The sequence below is a fragment of the Branchiostoma lanceolatum genome, chromosome 8, assembly GCF_035083965.1.
Source record: "Branchiostoma lanceolatum isolate klBraLanc5 chromosome 8, klBraLanc5.hap2, whole genome shotgun sequence".
Lineage (NCBI taxonomy): Eukaryota > Metazoa > Chordata > Leptocardii > Amphioxiformes > Branchiostomatidae > Branchiostoma > Branchiostoma lanceolatum.
This window is the reverse complement of record NC_089729.1, coordinates 12,679,358-12,695,215: the sequence shown is the minus strand read 5'-3', so window position 1 is coordinate 12,695,215 and position 15,858 is coordinate 12,679,358. Positions and strand designations below refer to the sequence as shown.

At 41.5% G+C, this 15,858-nt stretch overlaps 1 protein-coding gene across 1 annotated transcript; it reads left to right on the top strand.

Annotated features, from left to right (window-relative positions):
- The first annotated feature begins 422 nt into the window (after positions 1-422).
- On the top strand, positions 423-9,711 carry LOC136440401 (uncharacterized). The gene is made up of 8 exons (XM_066436431.1): positions 423-536; positions 2,751-2,838; positions 4,040-4,456; positions 4,741-5,166; positions 5,851-5,918; positions 6,179-6,344; positions 6,685-6,854; positions 7,977-9,711. Exons 2-8 carry the CDS (start codon positions 2,778-2,780, stop codon positions 7,992-7,994), a joined length of 1,326 nt encoding a protein of 441 aa, XP_066292528.1. The 5' UTR covers positions 423-536; positions 2,751-2,777; the 3' UTR covers positions 7,995-9,711.
- The last annotated feature ends 6,147 nt before the right edge of the window (positions 9,712-15,858 follow it).

Below are 15,858 nucleotides of genomic sequence, written 5' to 3'. Positions count from 1 at the left end.
TTCAGTGAACTTTAACTTCACGGTGGTGGCAAATGATTTACAGAACGGTAGTGTGAAGGAATCATAAATGACAGCATCAGGGTTTTTCATGGTGATGATATCACCGGGTGCAGAGGTGACCGTGAAAACAGTGAACATAACAGTGAAAGAAACAAGAATTACAGTAGCTCTGTGGTCAGGTGTTGCAAGGAGGTTGAATACAATTAACCTCCTTTGCTATTGTTAGCATTTCCTCTCGTGCAGGTATGCGCTGTGCCCACGATAACTTTCAGGTAAACATGACTGCAAAAGTGACTGAAAAAATATAAGATTACACCAACCTTTGTTTTGCATTGTTTCCACCAATCATAGAAGTCTACTCACTACATACGTCATACTGTGATTTTCCTTAAAAGGCAATGTTTAGATGATTGGCAGATCATTTACATACATTTTGCTATAGATCTGTTAAACTTGCCCCCGATGCCCAGTGCGACGAGGTTTGAGAGAAAAGGACAACACACCCAGATACTTCTTCACCACAAGCAACTGAACAAGTAAGTTGGGACGGTCTTCATTGTTTATAGATCAATCTTTGCCTTCTCGACTTATTTCATCGTTATTCCATTGCTTTGATTTCTAGAATTGGTGATATTAGGTGACATTTAGTTTGGGGGAAATACTTTACCCTTTGTTGTATCGAGCTCAGAAAATCTCTCGTCACCAAAGCAATCTTTTGACCAGGCATTTTTCTACTTTCTTTACACCATAGTATCTGTGCGTTCGTATTATTATTTATCGTATAAATATGATAGATCAGTTTGATAACGCATGTATATCGATGATTTCTTGTGCCCCTTTGCCTCGCTCGGTTCGCTCGCTTTGCTTTCGGTATCCGCTCGGGAGTACATTTCGGGTCACGCTCGGAACCTCGGTACCCACCTGGTAGCCTGGAATCCAAACCTATCATAGCTACCGAGTCTCCTCTTTGCGGAGAGGAGACTCGGGAGCTATGATAGGTTTGGATTCCAGGCTACCAACCCGGGCAGTTCAGCACGGGTAATTCAACGACAATTCCTTGGCCTGCATGCTGCCTATGTTTTGACATGCAAATCAAAAATTATATATATATATATAGTTTGCCGATTGTATTTGCAAAGTTTCATTTGAATGTCGCAGGCACCTTTACCATGGTGTTTACCAACGTCCCGAGATGACAGATGATAGTTACGATTTTTACAGATGCATGTTAGCAAACGGTGGAGTTTTATGTATATTGCAAATTGTTGCAGAATTCCTGGCTACGAGGCAAGTAAGTTAAGGTGGACCAGTTAAACCAGTCAGCGGTGTTCGTATCGATGAAACGCTTCTTAACTGCGCGGCTGCGACTTCTAGTATCCCTTATGCGTGCATGTTTCAAGAAAACCAATATGTACACATGGACCCCAATGCTGTATATGTATATTTTGGAGCAGATGGTCTGAATTTCGGCACAGGTGTTGCTCGTGAACGTTGCAGTGTGATACTTTAATGTAGGTCTCTAAAACAATTGTATGGCTTCTATTTGCTATTTGCAAGGGAAAGAATGTTTTCGCGGTGTTTTAAGTTCGTGTTTCAAACAATACAGCAGAACATTTATTGATATGTGTAAACAATACTGTAGTGCACTTGTAATATAGTGGCTGATATTTCATGTAAGGCATCACCGGCAAACACAGCTGGATACGCGGGGCCGTGACAGACCCTTCACCGAGGAGTGTCAAGAATTTTACCGTGTCAGGCATTTTAGTGACACCCGCCCATAGAAATATTAACCGAGCAGAGGTTTCCGTCGGTAGGCTAGTAGTGGCCGCGATTTCTTATGGCAGGCCACTACTAACTATTCTTCTACTTGGAGAATACTGTAGCCCTGGGTAGCACGTATTCAGAACGTAATGCGTATACAGCAATTAGCCTGCTATTTAAACCTATTATAACTGCCGAATCTCTTTTGTTCTCTTTGGTCAACGTTGCATCGGAGTAACAGCCGTTGCATATGTCTTTGGATACAACTAAATGAACCTATATGCGAGATATTAGCCTTAAATACGCGAACACGACCTCAAACGCTTACGTTCTGGCGACGTGCTGCCCTGGGCATGGTCAAAGGTGTCTGAGAGAACTCTCATCTACCATGTCTTTCAGACAGACAAGATAAATATCACCACATTCCAGACAAACCATACAGACGCTATGGGTGTCGAGTATCTTTTGAACTGTTGTCATAACAGCCTGGGTATTGTGTTTTGGTCAGGCACATTGCCAGGGAAGATGCACTGTCAGGGAAATACTACATATGTCAGATACCGATAACTAGCTCTTAAAAAAATCAATTGAGGTGTCGGTAGGTTTATCGACGGTCGGCCCAAGCTTGGACGGCGTTCGCCTACTAAAATACCAATTAATCAATCAATCAATCAACCAACCGACCAACTAGCCAACCAACCAACCAATCATTCAACCAGCTAATTAAGCGAGATCATGACTACATTCAGTGCAAATATGTGTTTTGTCGTCCGCCCCGCCATCCGCGTCAATTACAGTTTATTGCAATTTTGCACATTTTGCTAATCTTCTTTCTGTTTATAAGAATCCCTTGACGACTCAATCATACATTCAATAGTAAGAAATATAAGCAGGCCGGGGTTTAAGTAATGTGGCTACTTTGAAAACATAATCATAACGTAATATTTCCTAACCGGGCGATTTTCGCTGTCTTGTGTTGAATACAGAGGCACTAAACAGCACGAAGATAAAAGATGACTCGTCACTTGACGCTTGTCCTGGCACTGACGTTCCTGGCTGGAGGCGTGTATCCAGGTAAAACAATGCCTAAATATAACGAAAACGATTAACCGTGTTGATTTCACATTTTCATTTCTACAGAGTACAAGGGTGATACAAAAACGAACGCCTTTTTGATCATAGCAGGTTCATTTTTGTATGAAATGAGTTGAAATTCGGCACAAATATAAAAGAATATCTCTTCCTGAGACTGAAGTATCTCAATCTGTTTTTCACATTTTTACCAGCGACTGAGTTGAGTTCAAGTTGACCACACCCATGGAAGCTTGTCGGAGGCAAAGATAAGTCAGATATGACCCATTTGCAATTGCTTCAAGAAGCTTAAATTACACCAGTATGATGATATATGTCTCTACAACTTACAGGCCAAATTTGATATCTGAACTCCTCACAGTTCATCTTTTACAGCTGCTAGGATAGAGTGAGGTGTGACATCGGAGCCAGTTGAATTCATAGCTGAATACGTGATGTGTTGATTAAAGACTTTAGTAGACTACTTTTCCATCAATTAAGAGAAACAAAACTTGACACAGATATTATGTGTACAACGATTAAGAAGTGTGCTAAGTTTAAGTGTGCTGACTTTATGGGAAACTAGTCTACAAAAATGATTTATCAACATAGCGCATGGTCAGGACCCTGATGCCCACTCTAAATTCAACTCATATCTCACTCCACCCTAAGAACGAAGAAAGAAAAACTGATCTCAGTTCAGTGTTGAAAATAAGCATGTGGCTTACAGAGTTATGCATTCTAATACATGTGCAGTTTTAGTCTCCTACAATTATTGTAAGTGGGTTATACTTAACTGCTAATTGAACTTCCCTTTTACTGCTGTTTGCCTCCGACAAGCTTCCATGGGCGTGGTCAACTTGAAGTCAACTCAGTCGCTGGTAAAAATGTGAAAATCAGAAGAGATACTTCAGTCTCAAGAAGAGATGTTCTTTTACATTTGTGCCGAATTTCAACTCATTTCATAAAAAATGAACCTGCTATGACCGAAAAGACGTTGCTTTTGTATCACCCTCGTACATACTTGACAAATAATAAAACTGAGGTTATAAATAGGAGGTTATCCATAATCAGACCTTTTCTTAAATCAATGAAGCAGAGGTTCTACTGAACGAGCTTGAAGGTAAAGTTACAGGTAAAATTGTCCGTATATGTTAACCCTGGCACTTAAAGTCAAAATGAAAACCGTTTTCACTACTTTCAGGTCACGCTCACAAGGCATTAGGAAGACCTGCGTTTCAGTCGAGCGTGGCGCATGGAGGCCCCCCGGGTCGAGCTGTGGACGGCAACAGGAACTCTCACTGGGGAGGCTCCTCCTGCACACACACCAGACAACAACACAACCCGTGGTGGTATGTCGATTTGGGTGAGTCCGTCACCGTCGACCACGTCTTCATCGTCAACCGTCGTGACTGCTGCTCTGAAAGAATCACGCCCTTCGACGTCCACATTGGGGACAGTACTGTGGTGGGTAGGAACCCGAGGTGTGGCGGACACCACCACTTTCCCCAGTCTGATGCCGAGATGGTTGTCAACTGCGGCGGGATGAGGGGCAGGTACGTGGGCATCAGACTGCCCGGGTGGCGAGTCCTGACGCTGTGCGAGCTGGAGGTTTATTCAGGTGAGTAAGTCAGATTAGACAAGCAGTGTGATAGAAGAAAGGGCAACTCTATTGAGAAGGACGTGACTTTGTTCCAACATCAAAAGAGTGACCTCATCGAATTTTAGAACAGTCTTCGTCAGAATAACTGAGGACGTGATAGTACAGAACACATGTCCTTCCCGACATATGATGTGGTCAACGACAATTCTAGATCTCAGCCATAAACTGACACATAGGTTTTACTCGCTCGTCGTTTCTACAAGTATACCTGTCTTACTTGGGTCTGCTTTATTCTCTTAAAGCTCCAAACCTAGCGTTGGGAAAACCAACTATCCAGTCGGGCCTCGCACACGGTGGGTTCGCCTCCCGAGCGACTGACGGTTCCAGGGACCCGAACTGGGGTAGCCAGTCCTGCACCCACACTCCGGCGCAGTCCAACCCTTGGTTGCGAGTGGACCTCGGTACCCAGGTCAGTGTCAAGTGGGTGGTCATCATCAATCGCGCGGACTGCTGCAGAGAGCGACTCAACCCCTTCGCCATCCACATTGGACACAACCCAAACGTAGCCTCTAACCCACGCTGCGGCGGACATCACACCATCCCCGCTGACAAGAACAAGGATGCCATCAACTGTAACGGAATGAGAGGACGATTTGTGGGGATCCGTCTGCCTGGCAACGGTCGTATCCTGACACTTTGCGAAGTCGAAGTCTATGATACTACAGCTGGTACGTACGTGTATATCATCATTTCTGTGTCAAACTAACGGTACCTGTTATTTACCTACTTGTTTAAGGACATCAGGAAAGTTCGTCGCTTCTTTTCTTTAGTTAATATGCTCTTTGAAAGTCAAAATTTTCATAAAAAGCCCAAATCTACACTATTAATTTCTGCCATTTCTAGGATGGTATCCTTGGGGCCACGTTCCTCATACTAGGATGGTTTCCTTGTTGTTTTTCTGTCCGAAAAACTGCGCATGCCCGGACATTCCAGAAAACCGCATGTTCAATTTCTGGAATTCTTGCAAACCGCAGACAATACTATACTATCAAGCTCGCTCCCTCGGAGCGTCATCACTATCGCAGGTAGTACTTCAATTACTTTAATCTATCCTGTCGCATGGTGTGGGGGCTATCGTTGGTTGAGTCGCTGTGGCCATTCCCGTAGACGCCCTGGTAGCAGTGACCCGCTGTAAAGCCCCCCTCTCACTGGCACGCGGCACGCTGGGTGGCTTAACACAGATAATGCGATATCAACTGCTGTAATGCCCGAAATCAAGAGTCAGTCAGGCAGACATTACAATCCTGTACAGATATGCGGCCGTTGTTCTCTTCAATACACACGTGGTTTGTTACGACATCAATCGGTTTACCTGGTATGCAATACAAACAAACAAATTCTAATTTTTCCAGGTAACCTGCACGGAAAGAGGATATCTGAAGGGATGGATACCGATGGACAGGACTGTGGAGAATATAAGGTCATAATTTGTGTGTACGCTAGTATCCAAATAAAAAAAGTTTCAAACTTTTTAAAAACAACTTTTGGTGACCAAACAGTAATGGCAATTTGATTTTTGGTTGTTGTGAAATCTCTACTTAATTCAGTTTCATGTCCGTACAATGTTGTTATTTTAACACAAACCCTTGCAGCCAGCCTTTGTCATCTCCTAAACCAAATTCCTTTCTATGATAGGAGTTGATATGCACTTACAAACGTATTGGTGTGTCCACCATACAGGAGGGAGAGAGCTGGGTATCTGATGAGGACAACTGCGTCTGTGACCAAAATGAAGAGGTGTGCACAAAGGTGGACTGTGGGCAAGATGGCGACGAAGAACCAATTAAGGACCAAGACGGAATGTGGACCTGTCCTCCGGAACTGGATGATGAGAGCGAGCAATCCGGTAAATGAAGTTTGAAATATGCACGACACGAGCACGTAAAGCACTTGTAAAGAATGCGTAAAGCATGCTTTGATAAAAAAACACAGCCTTTACGTATGCTTTAAGATTGAATTTCGTGGAGTGCTGGAAAACAAGTACAGTGGATAAAAAACAATCAGAGGTACGTAGCATGCAATCTTTTATATCAACCATCATTGTTGCTTTTAAGCACAGATAACAGATAATAGATGTTAAAATAACAGTACTGGTCTAAAGTACAAGCAGTTGTTTCGAAGCTACATTTGACAATAGTATCGAGTCTAACGATAGATAAAGCTAGATACTTTATCTTTTCTTTTAGAGACTTCCGATGAGCTGGAGATGACTGACCCCCCGGAGTTGGGAGAGGGTGAGACTGACCTTCCTGAGTTGGAAGAGGGGGAGACTGACGAAGATCCTGAGAAGAGGATGTTGGCGAAGATTCTGGAGACGCTGGAGAATGACGTCCGCACCGCCGAAGAAGAGTTTGAGGTAGGATACACAAACTATGGCGGCGGCGTCGAATGGCCGAGTGGCTAGGCTAGCGGACCCGAGATCGAGAGGTCACAGGTTCGACTCCTGGCATTCCCGGTTATACGTTGAACACTTAACGCGACTTTCTTCACTCCACCCAGCGTAAAAATGGGTACCTGGCTTCGGTTTGGGAGGTAAAAGGCAGTGGAAGGAGAAGAGTGGGTTCCACTTTCCAATGCCATGTCCTAGACACAGTAGATAACAACCCACTGCTCCTACGGCCTCAAAAAGGTTACAGGACTCCCTTTACCCTTTACACACACTGTGATCCGAGGATAAATCACAGAGTTGTAGGATTCGCTCGAAATAAGAGGAAGCAGCCAACACATATAGGGCTTCTGTCAATGTCCACCAATCATTGTCGCCATTGTCTTGCAGGCGACGTCCTTTTGAACATCAGTAGACGTGGGGTGGGGGTCGTTTGAAAAACATGGGTAAGGGAGAAGCCAGAGTTGTCATCAGAGCTTAAGGGGCATTTCTGGTGCCCCTTAAACCAAAAAATCTGCAAAGGCATTGTCACTCTCATATGTAAACCGAAAGGAAGTTGGCAGAGAAAGGAGAGCCTTGCAGTACAGTGGACCCAAATATCTTTGCTCGCAGCTCAACTGTTCATGTTTTTTCATGAAAAATGCATCAACTACTGATGCTCAAAATCTGTAAAAAAAAGGACGACAATGATTTGAACTTTGATTATCGAGACACTTCAAGAAGCCTTTATAGTTTACATGATGTTGCCCTGAAATGTGAGTTACGCTCCTTTCGTTCTGAGAGAGGCCTACAACCCTTTGCTTTCCTGTATTGTTTGATCTCTATGAGAGAAAGACTAAAGCGAAGTGGATGCTCACTAAAATACTACTAGTCCTAGGCTACTGTTAATATTTAGATATTTTTGCATGCATTTAATGTGACAAGTCAGACAATGAAACATGCAGCACACGGCCGCACATGCACTCATAACACACTTTGCCATCCATCGGCATATTGCAGATTTTGCAGGGACGAAATATTTACTGATGTCAAATTTCCCGCTCAGGAAGCAAATGATGATCCATTTTAATGAAGTTTTTCTTTCTATTGCAGCCCAACCCTAACGAGTAACATTCAGAAGGTCAACAAAGCTAAAAGGCTGGCGAAGATTCGGCAAGGGCAATGATTATGAATAAGAATAATGGTTAGCATATGAATGGATGCTGATCATTCCGCATTAGATGCGCAAAACTGCACAATTATTGTAACCACAGTTAATCACACTCGTAAAACGGGGTGTAACTTTTTTACTCTACATTGTTTTACTCCAATACAGTCAACCCTGGCCGGCCAACTACTTCCTGTCATAGACCACACTAAAACAGCCACGTTAATTTTACATAGTTAAGACCCTGTGTATGTGGCAACCAACCGTCTTACCCGACCAGCAAACACTTTTTGTGGTCACTAGGGGGAATTCATGTCCCAATTCACAACCAAAATTTACTGACAGCAGCACTCAGCAGCCAACCAGAAACCATCTTTCGGGCTGTTTTAGAACAGACTTTGGTCTGGTGTTGTCACAGTTCTTCAAACCTATGTACATTACAATTTGTTTGTTCAGCAATGCCCAACATACACTTCCCAATACAGATATATACATATATCTGTGTTTGTAAGTATATGGAAACTAGCATTTGGAAATAAGCCTATAATTAGAGAACACCATTTTCTGTTGTTGTTTAGTTCGAACAAAATCGTTTACCCCAACAACATCCCCCCAGTCGCAAACCATTTTTCAACAGTCCCTTGAGCAGTTGTTGGTACCAAGTTTGACTGTACCTTTTCATAGTGTACTACTTACTTTACATGATATCAGGAGCTTGTGGCTGGTCCCAAGTACTACTAAGGCCTAGGAAAATCAATGTTGTGTTTTCGATTACCGACTTGACAAAATAGGATCGTTAGGTAGGGATGTTCTTTTTTTCTTTAGTTTTCGGCCTAAGTGATACAACAGACACAGTTTAACAAATGTAACAACATAATGTAATTATACGGATACGTTATTCAAGCACGAGTCTATCAACAAACTGCTACGGGGCCCAAATTTACACCACTTCAAGAGCTATCCGCTCCTCAAAAATCACGATCATAGCACTTCCAGAAAATCAGCTTTGTAGCTCTGCTGCACTGCCGTGGGAAGACACTAGGAGGCCTACTATCGAACTTTGTTTTCTCAACCCCTACCCACGTACCAAATGTCATGAGGATCTATCCACAGCTTCTCGAGTTATGCTGTCCAAAAACAGATGAACAAACAAACAGAAACACTCAAACATACAAGGTCAGCTGTGGTACATAGGAAGCCGTTAGGAGGCCGATTATTAACTTGACCTCGTCTCTCCGACACCTACCCACCTACCAAATATCATGAATATCTATCCACAGCTTCCCGAGTTATTCTGTTTACCACAGCCAGTCCACCATATGGCAGACCGAAAACATTATTGCAATGATAATGAAGTGAACAATGAGGTACAATGTTTTCTACACAACCTTGCATTAACAGTTTAAACCCTTAATCAGTTAACAGAGTAAGAAATACAATAATTCTGTTTTGAATTTTATCACGTTCGCTCAAACGTCGGATTGAATTTTTCATGTCCCTTGACAGTAGTCGACCCCCCTCCCCCAAGGCTAAGGAAACACAACATATTTTTACCTAGGCCTAATATCCTTTCTAGTTATCCAGAATCTGTATGATATCCAGAGCTGGGTGCATAATCACACTGCTTGTTAGTATGTTTTGAAGCTTACGGGGAAAAATAGAATAAAAACTCAAACCCAATGCTTGTTACTGGATTTCAAAATTATTGCACAATAAGGAACCAAAGAAGTTTTATTTAACCTCCTGGCTGCAACCTAGGCAGGACAAAACCCAGAACGTAGCATGCTGGGAAAATTCGAAGTTAGAGCTCGCATGAATGCAAATAGATGAAGGAAGGAAGGAAGGAATGCGATTCAATGAATGAATATTTCAATGACTGAATGGATCAATGAATGATTGATTGATTGATTTATCATCATGCTGAGTGTAGTTTCTATCAAACATTGCAGTAATCAGAGAGTCAAATGATGGTATTAATCAAATACTGTTGTTGGTGGAATGGGAAGACCTGGAATGAACAGTAAAGAAAGATAACACAACATGTAACAAAGCTCAAATGATAATGTGCACGACACATAAACCTTAAAATTTTTCAAATAGATGATAATGAATTGTACAAAAGTGGACTATAACTGTGAAATCACGTGTACAACGTACACCATATAAACTAAGCAAAACCATACGAAAGTTGCAAACATGGCCAGGTACGTTTGAAAAAGCACCTAATCAATTAGATTATTGTATAATGACCCCAAAAGAATTCTTTGCTTTCAAAATACACAAAGATGGTCCCAAGATTGTCCTGACCTTCGAGAAATAGAGTAGAGAATGAGGTCACTGTATCTTAAAAAAATTTCGTTAAATATAGAGTTTCCTTCCGTTAATTCGTTCGCAGGATGCAGTTTCATTATTGTTCACTTTTTTTTGCATGCTCTCTGACGTGCAGAAAGCAAACACTGTCACCGAATCTACGGAAAATGTAGTATGTCGTTTTGGTTTAGTTCTCATGGACACTTATCTTGTTCTCAGAAAAATTCAGTCAAAATTGACATCATTCTTTCTTTTCTCGGCACTAAGGGATACAGGCGAATACTGGAAAATGGTATCAAAGCCAATCTAAAATTTCTTTCTATTCAAACAAAAGGTCCAAAAGCTTACGAATACATCTAGAATTAAGATTCAATCAAATGACACAAAACCTCACGTAAAATATCTTATAGACAAACCCCAAGCCGGACGCATAACTGCCGCCATGTCTATAAATTATGCATAATCCAATTAAAATTGTTAAGAGGATAGCTTAGCATCCCACTATGCTCCTGATCACCAATGTTTACATGCTTAAGCCCATGACTGTTATATTTAGTCAAAAGAAGGGATCTATAGTCTAAACTTTTCCGGTGCTCTTTTGTTTACAATCTAAAGCTGACGCCTGTTACGCATGAAGACCGTTTTTACGCTTTTGTTAGGCGTTAACGTTTCACAAAGATGACAAAACGTAGAAATGCATAGCTCCACAGCGCTAATACTCAATTGCTGTGAGACGCGAAAGCACATGCCACAAGCAAGGAAGTTCTAGCAGTCAGGCGCAAGCTGGGCTACAACCGTTTGCGTTCGTATGATTGTGTCAAAATGTAGTCAGCTGTAACCTGGGTGTCAAGAACTCGAGGAGGAATCCCTAGAGGAAGCAACGATGACTACAACGATGAAACGCCGAAGAGTATTACTCCTTTTGCTCGCCGTTGTCTCTCAGGTTAGTGTACCAATTATGACTATATTTCAATGTACGTTGTATTCCAAAACGTTATTTATTCCAAAACATATACCGTGGTAAAATATAGAATAGAACACTTGGCAATGGGGCATTTGGGAATAGGGCACATACTGGGAATAAAACATTTGGACTGTATTTTAGGATAGGGCACACATTTGGAATCATTAGGGGAATAGAACAGGGTTTTTGTAAAGTTTGATGGTGTTTCTTCCTGCTTGAGTGTGTTTCTCAATGCTGTATGTATGTAGCTAGCCCGACGAGGCTTGGAGTTGTACAGGACATTTTCGGCAGCAATACGGCCGGTGTCCTAGGCTCTCGATCAATGCAAGATCTTAGACCTCGGCTGATGGTTTAATCGCATGTCATTGAAAAGTCAAAGTGAGCTTCTGTAAATTCTGTTGTTAGCAAAGTGGCGTCGTCATGAAATGTAACTTCATATGTCACGGTAGATATTGCAGTCTTGCAGAATCGCCGATTCTACCAGTAGAAATAGCGATTGCAGCCTGTAAGTTTAAAGATATTCCTTCAAAAGAGAGGATGTGAACGTTTTACTTCAATTCCTCTCACTTTAGATCAATCAATTGATTTGAAATTCAGAATTTATAAAATGGGATACAAATCTACCACATTTCTAGAATTCTGGTCGGGCGATTGAGACTCCGATCAGGATCTCTTCCGGTAGAATAGGCGGTTCGAGAGTCTAGAAATCGTCGAGAGTCTAGAAATCGCAATCTTTACTCTAACATTTATATCTTTCTCTGACCACAACGTCGAGAGTGTATATGTTGCATCGTTACGACCATACGGTAGGACAATCCTAGCAGAGACCATAACATTTTTTCGGTAACGTTATATGTCCAACTCATTAGTTTTTAGTTGTTGTTGACTGCATCCTTTGACGTCGTATCACCCTATCTCATAACTGTGTTAATAACGTACATGTTAATTGTAGATGGCGATCATAGAAACCGCCATAATTGTCAATCTGAAAACACCTTCCTATGCCGTACTGGTGCGTTTAATTTGCCAGATGTAGTCGTTAAAACCAGCGTCACATTTCATGTGAGCGTCGGCCGACTTTGTAGATCGCCCGAAGCTCTCCGAATTTCAAAATCGCCCGAGCGTCGACCGTATTTTGTAATGAAAATCTCGAACACTAGTAACTAAAATTCCCCCATGAGATGGTACCATCGATCTCTTGGACATGGACGAATTCAGTATCGGCTAACCTGGTAAAAGGCCAATAGTTGGATCAACTTTTATTTCTAAAAATTGCCCGAAGCCCGCATAATCGACAGGACGTCGGCCGTACTTCGGTCGGAAATGCACATTTCAAGCTTGCCAAGACGTCGGCCGAGCTGAATTTCTTATTTGTGACGGGGGCTTAAGGCAAAGGAAGCGATTTGGCGGGTCATGGCTGATTCGAATCTGAGTCTCAAAGCGGTCAGTTGGATGGGGTGTAGATGCTGTCAAATGTTCCTTACTTTGATGTTTTTAATGGGGCAGGGAGATTGCTATCTTTTAGGTAATAATAGTGGGAAAAGGCGTTATGTTGAACACTATAAATTGAACCTATACCTCCCTTTGGCTGGAGAAGCTTCAGTAAGAAATACTATATAATATCTGTTTTTTTCATCTATCTATTTGCACAACAAGTAATGATATGATATTATAAACAAGAAAAAACACATGCACGAGGATGGAAAAAGCCTATATTTCTTATACAAGGCCCTTTTTCTATATACTAATTAGAATTAAGTGTAGTCTTAATTACTTATAGTCGATGAACAATAATAATGTAAGACAACTAACACATAGAAAGAGATAAGGATACTATATAAAGATAATCAGATAATTAATGAAACAAATTAAGATAAGAACTGAACATATGAGACTATTACAGGGGACTACGATGGCTTTTGAGATGGATCTTTTGAGCATCAGAAAAGAGGGATTTGAAGTTGCCCGTATATTTTTCTGAAGACTGTTCCATGTTGTGACACATTTGTATTTTACGGAGGACTGCTAATGATGTGCAAACGAGATGAATATGGGATCGGTTCCATTGAAAGGTACAAAAGTTGTGAACTATGGTTTAAGATATCATCAAATATACATATTGGGGATACATATATTGTTTGCAAAAACCAAGAACCGTCCACTGCCTTATTATTTTTACTTGGGTTCTATTATATGGTCGTTGAAAAAACAAATCACCTGAAATGTTTCACAAAAGTCCGGGTGGATGTTCTTTCATGTTTGTCAAACGATATTTGAATCCCAATCACAATGCTTTTTCAGTTCTAACGAAAAAGGTTCTCTTATTACAAAAAATGTCCTATAGAAAATAATAACATATCGTGCGAGGTGTATATAGGATGGATTACTTGTTGTCTAAAACCATTTTAGCATTCATTATGATAAGCAATTGCTTTAAGAACACCCATTGAATGTTTTAAGCGATTTCGTTAACGGCTTTTAGAATGCTCATGACTACAAGTTGTATGGATTGAATAGTTCATCCTTTTGCTATTCTTCAAACGATGATCCTGCGCTACGATTGTTGTATTCACGACTAATCCAGAGCTCGATTCAGGCGGCTCTTTTGATGTTGATTTCAATCATTTGCAGAAATTCTTGGATAAAGAGAAGTAACCTAGTAGGCTTGAGGCAAAGCCACACTTATTCGTTGACTTTTAACTCGGCTTTTAAGTCGTACGCAAAACAGATCGCCATACGTAAACAGTTTCAATATAGATGGTATGGGGCGCTCATAAAGCCAACAGTCCGCGGTGCGCATGTGCAGTGTGGTGCTTTGTGGGCAAATATCAATGTTTGAGACCCCTGGCGTACAATGTATATGTAAGTACGTGAAGACTTGAAAGTGGCCTTAAACATTGCCACTGTAACGCTGTGGAGAGCTTGATTTGGCTTCGGCAGGAAAAGCTGGCATGTGGTCAGAGAAAGAGAGAGAGGGGGAGAGATAGAGAGAGAGATTAGGTAGCATTAGATATACATTGTAGCTGATGAGCGGCTTGCTTGATACATGGGTTGCTTGAAATATGGTAAAAGAAATCTTGCTGCATTGAGGTGGATTTCCAGAGTGCCTATTCGGGCGTGGGAAGGAGTTCACTAGGAAATGAGTGCATAAAATCGTCTGCAGGTGATTTCATACGGTCAAATATATAATGCCGATTAGATGAACCTGAGTCAAACTTAAAACTTTGCATCTGTTTCTCGTGACTGTTATCAAATATACAAATTCATGTTTACCTATATCAACTTCACAGTTTAACCAAACAACAGGGGGGACAATACTCACGTCGCACATCTTTCACATTCTCAATTCGTTAGCATATTTGTCATCAATGACTTGTTGGTTGTACAATTTTGCAATTGTCATTTATGCTCTTCGTCACCGAAACTAAATAAACAAATAGGCAAACGTTTTACGAAATATATAATTCATGTAACAATTACACAAAGTAAATTAGGGAGCTTTCGAGACGTACTCTTCTTCAGTCCGATATGTCAGATCTTGCCTCGGAGTTCTCTTGTCAAAAACTGTGTTATGTCCACTCCACTTGTAGATACCACGGAATGTATCTGGATCAGCAATCTGCCCTAGCGGTTACACCACGCATGACACCGCTTGCTACAAGGCTTTCTCGACACCGCAAAACTTTAACAACGCTCGACAAACGTGTGCAGGAGAAAACGCGCTGTTGGCCATGCCCCGTGACGAACCAACCAACAACTTCCTCAAGTCACTGGTCTCAGACGATCTCCAGTGGATTGGCCTGAGTGATCTGGCTACTGAGGGTAGATGGGTTTGGGAAGATGGAGCCGTCCTGGATGACAATGATTTCAACAAGTGGGGAGACAAAGAGCCCAACGGTGGATATGGGGAAAGCTGCGTCAGCTTAAGGAGGGGCAGTGATGACTGGAATGATGCAAGGTGCTCCTCCGCTTACCAATTTGCCTGCGAAATAGGTGCGTGATACAGTTAACAACACGATTATCCACCCCCCTTGTGGTTTTGTTTTTCAAGAATGAAATATTTTACATTTGAATTGGGCTATTTTCTAAAAAAAGAAAAAAAACTCATTTAGATGGGTTTGATCTTATTTGCAATACTATGATCTGTGAGCATGAATGATTGCGGACACTCCACATTTATATAGAACATTTGATAAAGTATCCCTTAACCATGAGATTTTATAGATACTGTGACGTAATCATATCATCGATGCTTTTAACTTGCCCAAGAAGTTTAAAGAACAATTTTTCACGCAACAAAATCAATGAAAGGTTATGGAGGGTAACGTTATGTGAGTTAATCTATTTTGGTTAAGAAATTCCACAACATATTTCACTGATGCGCGAACAGTCCAACTTTGGCATGATCAAACCTCAGAAAGTTCTAACAACTTGTCCGATTTGTCAATTAGATGCAAATGAGTGTGAGTCGTCCAATGGAAACTGTCGAGCTTTGCAGACCTGCGTGAACAGAGTGGGCGGCTTCGACTGCGTCTGTCACGAGGGATATCTAC